At 48.7% G+C, this 6,764-nt stretch overlaps 1 protein-coding gene across 1 annotated transcript in view; it reads right to left on the bottom strand.

The window, feature by feature from the left end:
* Nucleotides 1–425: 425 nt before the first annotated feature.
* The window catches only part of LOC145394205 (tripartite motif-containing protein 3-like), an 8,653-nt gene continuing 2,314 nt past the window's right edge, over nt 426–6,764 (bottom strand). Inside the window, exons 2-7 of the mRNA XM_080268198.1 lie at nt 5,735–5,841; nt 4,798–5,057; nt 3,331–3,498; nt 2,724–2,903; nt 1,024–2,131; nt 426–673 (exon numbers count right to left, since the gene is read on the bottom strand). Coding sequence (XP_080124324.1) covers nt 426–673; nt 1,024–2,131; nt 2,724–2,903; nt 3,331–3,498; nt 4,798–5,057; nt 5,735–5,841 — 2,071 coding nt within the window. The remainder of the gene's footprint in view (nt 674–1,023; nt 2,132–2,723; nt 2,904–3,330; nt 3,499–4,797; nt 5,058–5,734; nt 5,842–6,764) is intronic.

Raw genomic sequence — 6,764 nt, 5'->3', positions numbered from 1 at the left:
AGTTCAACTTCGTGACATAGTGATAATTGCAATGTGTTTAGGTACATTAAAATATGCATTTTTTTTTCAATTGCAATGTGTTTAGATGTGAGAAAAACAGATCTTGATTTCTGCTTCCCTCACACAGCATACGGCATACTTCAACTTCATGACATAGTGATAATTGCAATGTGTTTAGGAAAGTTAAAATATGCAGTTTTTTTTTTCAATTGCAATGTGTTTAAATATGAGAAAAACAGATCTTGCTTTCTGCTTCCCTCATACGGCATATGGCATACTTCAACTCCATGACAGAGTGATAATTGCAATGTGTTTAGGAGAAGTAAAATACGCAGTTTTTTCAATTGCAATGTGTTTAGATATGAGAAAAACAGATCTTGATTTCTGCTTCCACGAGTCTTACCTTACCTAGGAGTCTTGCAGCCTTACATATACCTGAACTTCTTGACGCAGTGATTGCCCAGGTCCACAATGATTACGTGGCCGTCCCGCGTGGTGGCCAGGCCAGACGGGCGCTTCAGTTTGGCCTCGGTGGAGTCGATGGTGAAGATGAGCGAGCCCAGGCTGTAGTCAAACACCTGGATGCACGAGTGGGTACGTTCTTGTCTCGTCCCCAGCAAGAGTCCAACCGGGTCCAGGCACAGCCCACCATACGTACCTCGACTACCCTTGCCTGAAACATCAACACAATATCATAATTGTTACAAGCATTGTTATCATAGTACATTATTTTAAATTACTATAATTATCATCATTACCAATAATAGTCATAGTAGTAGTAGCAGCAGCAGCAGTACATTCCTCATAGCAAGCTTCCTTGTTGCCAGCTTCTCCACAATTAATTACTTCAATTTTATGAATTAAAAATATAACTGCTACCTACAAAGCTAATGTGCCAGTGGTTCCTAGGTTATAGTATCAGTTGTACAGGATACTGTTGTGATAATCTGATGCATCCCTGCCTGCTGTTGCTGCCTACCAGCCTGCCACACAGCCAGGGTTACAGTGTTGTGTAGTGCTAACCTTCTGGCTGGAATATGGTGCGCTGATACTGTCCCTCCATTGAGAACACCTGTATCCTGGAGTCTGCCACAATCACCTCCCCATCGGGTCCAGTGGCCAGGGCAGCAATGGACCCCAACTGTCCCTTGCCGGTGCCCTTCTCGCCCCACCGCCGAACCAGCTTGCCGCCGGGCAGGAACACGAAGATGGAGTTGGCCGCGTTGTCCGCCACCAGGATGTGTCCGTCCGGGGCCACTGCCAGGGCTGTGGGTTCCTGCAGCAGCTCGTGGGTGAACTGCGACAGCAGCTGTCCCGCCGGCGTGACCTCAGTGATGGTGCGCCGCCGCCAGTTGACAAAGGCCAGGGAGCTGGCTGGGGTGCGTGCCAGGCCCGTCACACTGCGGCCCTCCAGCGCCTCGCCCACAATGTGCTGGATCTCTCGCAGGGTCGGGCTGAGCACCTTGATGCGGGAGTTGCCCGTGTCCGCCACATATATCCGTTCGGCCTCGTCCACGCACACGCCCACCGGCTGAAGGAACTGGTCGCGTCCGCTGCCCCTGGAGCCGTACACCACGTCGGGGTTGTGTTCCTCCAGCACCTCCACCTGCATGGGGGAGTCCCGCACCGGCCGGCCCAGCACCCGCACCGCCACGCTGTGTGGTCCACCGCGCTCCGGGGTGAACACCACCGAGTACGTGCCGTCCTCGTGGTCCTCCACCGTGCTCTCCAGTTCTGTGCCGCCTTCAGAGGTGACCCTGGCCTCCAGCGGGTCACCCCCAGTGGTGCGGTTGGCCCCGTGGTAATCCACCGCCTGCACCACCACCTCTGAGCGTAGGTGCGTCACAGCCTTCTTGGCCTTCATAAAACACAGGCTGGGCAGGGTGGTCGATGTCACCGCTCGGCCGTACTCCTCGGCCGCCACGGCCAGCCGCTCCAGGGCATCGTTGTGGCCGCACTCCCAGGCCAGGAAGGAGTTCTCGCGCGGCTCCACCAGCGACGACACTGAGTCAATCTTGGTGTTGAGGTGAGCAATTTTCTTGGTGATGTTACGAACTTCTACCTGGTACTGCAGCCCCTCACACTCATCCTGAACCTTCTTACGCTCCCCCTCTATCAACTCCAACTGCTCCTGATGGACAAAATTACCCAAACATTAATCTACACTTCCTGATTAAAGATAGGGTGCATATAAAAAAAGTTCTTATCCTAAACTTTCTTACGCTCGTTCTTAATCAATTCTAAATAATTTGCATATTACTCATCTGTTACTATATATCTATCTATCTATTGCCATGTCTTGATACTGTATGAAGAGCCACAAATCTATCTCCTCCCCTCTAACAACCACCACCACCACAACACCACCACCAACTAACCACCACCACCACCACCACCCAAACACCACCACACACTAACCTGCAATACTTTCTTCTTATCATCCACAACAACACCAACTAACCACCACCACCACCACAACACCACACATCCACCACCACACCACACCACCACCACCACCACCACACACTAACCTGCAACACTTTCTTCTTATCATCCACCACAACCACCACCACCAACTAACCACCACACACTAACCTGCAGCACTTTCTTCTTGTCATCCACCACAACCACCACCACCAACTAACCACCACACACTAACCTGCAGCACTTTCTTCTTATCATCCACCACAACCACCACCACCAACTAAACACCACACACTAACCTGCAGCACTTTCTTCTTGTCATCCCTCATGGCCCTTAGTGTGGCCAGGGCTGCCTCTCGTCGCGCCTCAATGATGTCGATGGCTTTTTGAAACGCTCGGTTGACGTCCTCAAAGGCCGTGTCTGCCGAGTGGTCGAGTTGGTGTTGTTCGGCCACCACCGCAGCGCTGGCCTCGTTTAACTGGCATAGGTGTTGTAATGGGTAGTTCAGTCGCTAGCACAGTCATTAAAATCACCATCATTATGATTCACATTTTCTGACATTCACTCACTGTATTCATTCACCTTCATCATGGTACATACACATACATACACTTACACAGACACAAAGACAGACACACACACACATACATACACATACACAGATCAGACAGACACAAACAGAGACAGACAGACACACACAGACATACAAACACAAGATAGACAGACAGACAGACAGACAGACACACACACACACACACACACACACACACACATACACTCACCTTGGAATAACAATCATTGGCCTTGTAGCATAGAATCTCGCTCATGCGTTTGATGGCGACTGAAATCGGAATAACACACGTGCACACACACACACACACACACACAAACACACACACACTCACCTTGGAATAACACTCATTGGCCTTGTAGCAAAGAATTTCACTCATGCGTTTGATGGCAATGGAGAGAGGAATGACTGTGTGTTGATAGCTGGCTGCACTGCCCTGATGCGACCCGTTACTGCACTGAACGCAGAACACAAGGTCACACGACTCGCAGAACAGCAATTCCTGCAAGAACGGGAGAACAAGAACGTTATTACAGCTATTTATGCAACAGGTCAACTCTGGAACCGTCTCCCTCTGTATTTCCTGCTAGCTATGATCTCCATCAAACGCAGCGTGTCCAGGTATCTCAAAATGAACGGATCTGGAATTTGGCTCTCTCTTGTATTGTTTTTGTTTTTTTCTTGGAAGGAACAGTTTGTTTGCTCCTGGCCTTTGGTTCCTTCTTCCTTGCAAAAAAAAAATAAAAATAAAAAACTGGGTGTGAGTAAGAGGTGTGGACAACGAGGGTAGAGCTGTGACAGGCAGACTGAAAAAGACCTGGGATGAGGTCATAAAGTGTGACCTCAGGGATAAGGGACTGACGAGAGGCTGCCAGAGATCAAGCAGCATGAAAAGCCGCCATTAGGTGATCAAGGCCAATGTAAACGTATGAATGAACACTACAATCATCACCAACTTCTTCACTATCATCATCATCATCATCACCACCATCATCCTACACTCATCCTCCACTAATACAGGAGATGATAGCACACACACTCTCTCTCTCGATGGTTATGTCTGTATTACCTTGCCTGTGTGGCGTATTACCTTGCCTGTGTGGAATATTACCTTGACTGTGTGGAGTATTACCTTGCCTGTGTGGAGTATTACCTTGACTGTGTGGAGTATTACCTTGACTGTGTGGAGTATTACCTTGACTGTGTGGAGTATTACCTTGACTGTGTGGAATATTACCTTGACTGTGTGGAGTATTACCTTGACTGTGTGGAGTATTACCTTGACTGTGTGGAATATTACCTTGACTGTGTGGAGTATTACCTTGACTGTGTGGAGTATTACCTTGACTGTGTGGAGTATTACCTTGACTGTGTGGAGTATTACCTTGACTGTGTGGAATATTACCTTGACTGTGTGGAGTATTACCTTGACTGTGTGGAGTATTACCTTGACTGTGTGGAGTATTACCTTGACTGTGTGGAGTATTACCTTGACTGTGTGGAGTATTACCTTGACTGTGTGGAGTATTACCTTGACTGTGTGGAGTATTACCTTGACTGTGTGGAGTATTACCTTGACTGTGTGGAGTATTACCTTGACTGTGTGGAATATTACCTTGACAGTGTGGAGTATTACCTTGACTGTGTGGAGTATTACCTTGACTGTGTGGAGTATTACCTTGACTGTGTGGAGTATTACCTTGACTGGAGTATTACCTTGACTGTGTGGAATATTACCTTGACTGTGTGGAGTATTACCTTGACTGGAGTATTACCTTGAGTGGCCCGTTTGGAGTCTTACCTGATTGGCGTGTGTGGAGCATTTGGGTATGACCTCCCGCCTCTGCCGTGACATCAGGTCAAGGAGCTGGTTAACGAGGAAGGACGGGGGGAGGGCGGCCACACCCCCCGATGGGATGCGTATGGATTCCCGGCATATTGGGCAGCGGAACGTGCCGTCGTCGCGTGCGTGTGACGCCACTATGCGCGCCAGGCAGTGTAAACAAACCGTGTGTGAGCAGTGGAGCAGCTTAGGGGTGTGCTCCCCCCCATCAAACGAACCTGGAATAAATGGGGATGAGATGGAGTGGAGAGGGAGAGGAAGACTGAGGACGATATGGAGTGGAGAGGGAGAGGGAGACTGAGGATGATATGGAGTGGTGTGAGGGAGAGGAAGACTGAGGATGATATGGAGTGGTGTGAGGGAGAGGAAGACTGAGGATGATATGGAAGGATGGAGTGGACAGGGAGAGGGAGGGGGAGACTGACAATGGGATGGAGTGGAGAGGTATATGAGAGAGGAGGGTGTGAGTTGGGGGGATGGAGAGTGAGAGACTAACAAGGAGAGTGTATGTAAGTGAGGTGGAGGGGGGAGAAGAAGGGGGAGACCAAGGATGAGATGGAGAGATGGAATGGAGATGTACACAAGAGAGAGGGGTGTGAATTGGGGGCAGGGCAGCAAAATGGCAGGGGAGAGGGTGACATGGAAGTGATTTGTTTGTGGCCACCCCTTACAGGATTAAGGCGTCTGGGAATAGATAGATAGATAGACAGTTGGATAGATAGATATATAAAGTGATGGATAAATAGATTACAAACAAGCCTTTATTAACCCTTCTGTTTGTCTGTCTGTCTCTATTTCCTTCTCTGTCTGTCTCTCTCTCTCATTGTTAAACTGAATTATATATGAGGTGTGTGTGTGTGTGTGTGTGTGTGTGTGTGTACATGTGCGCACTCACACAGACAGGTGCCGCAGGTGAGAAAAGACTCGTTAAAGTCCTCGTAATTGATGGACACCGTCTCCACCAGCGTTGACGACATCACTTCCTCGCGACCCACGCCCGTGCTGACATCAATAAACAAAACATTAGTCACCACCATCATCATCATCACTACCACTACCATCATCACCATCATCATCATTACTACCACTACCGACATCACCACCACCATCACTGCCACATCCACCACTACCATCATCATCACTACCGCTGTTATCATCATCACTACCACTACCATCATCACCACTGCTATCATCACATCCACCACTACCACCACCACCATTGCCACATCCACTACCATCACTATCATCATCACCACCCTCATCATCACCACAATCACTACCATCATCACCACCACCACCATTGCCACATCCACTGCCATCACTATCATCATCATCACCACAATCACTACCATCACCACCACTGCCATCATTATCATCATCATCATCATCCTCATTATCACCACAACCAACATCACCACCATCATCATCATCATCACCCTCATCTATAACCTACTACCATCATCATCACCATTTTCACCTCCATCACCACCTCTATCATCATCATCATCACCACCACCAACACTTTCATCATCATCATCACCATCACCACTCTCATTCTTGTTATATTACTGTCATCATTAGAATCATAATCATCACCTTTATCTTCATCATTATCAAGATCATCACCACCACCATCTCTCTCTTCCTCCCTTTCTTTCTCTCTCCCTCCCTTCCTTCCTTCCTCTCTCTCTCTCTCTCTCCCTTCCTTCCTTCCTCTCTCCATCCCTTCCTTCCTCTCTCTCTCTCTCCCTCCTTCCCTTCCTCTCTCTCTCTCTTTCCTTCCATTCCTTCCTCCCTCCCTCCCTCCCTGAAGCCTTCCAACTCCCTGACATAAGGTGCCATATCTCAGGTTACATCTCACCCTTTTGCCACTCTCTCCCTTCTATAAATCTCCCTCCCTCTCTTTCTCTCTCTCTCTCTCTCTC

This window comes from Coenobita brevimanus, chromosome 3, assembly GCF_032717465.1.
Source record: "Coenobita brevimanus isolate Jiangsu-jjx chromosome 3, ASM3271746v2, whole genome shotgun sequence".
In the NCBI taxonomy this organism is placed as follows: domain Eukaryota; kingdom Metazoa; phylum Arthropoda; class Malacostraca; order Decapoda; family Coenobitidae; genus Coenobita; species Coenobita brevimanus.
Note: the sequence above shows the minus strand (reverse complement) of the source record. Positions and strands in the feature narration are given on the sequence as shown.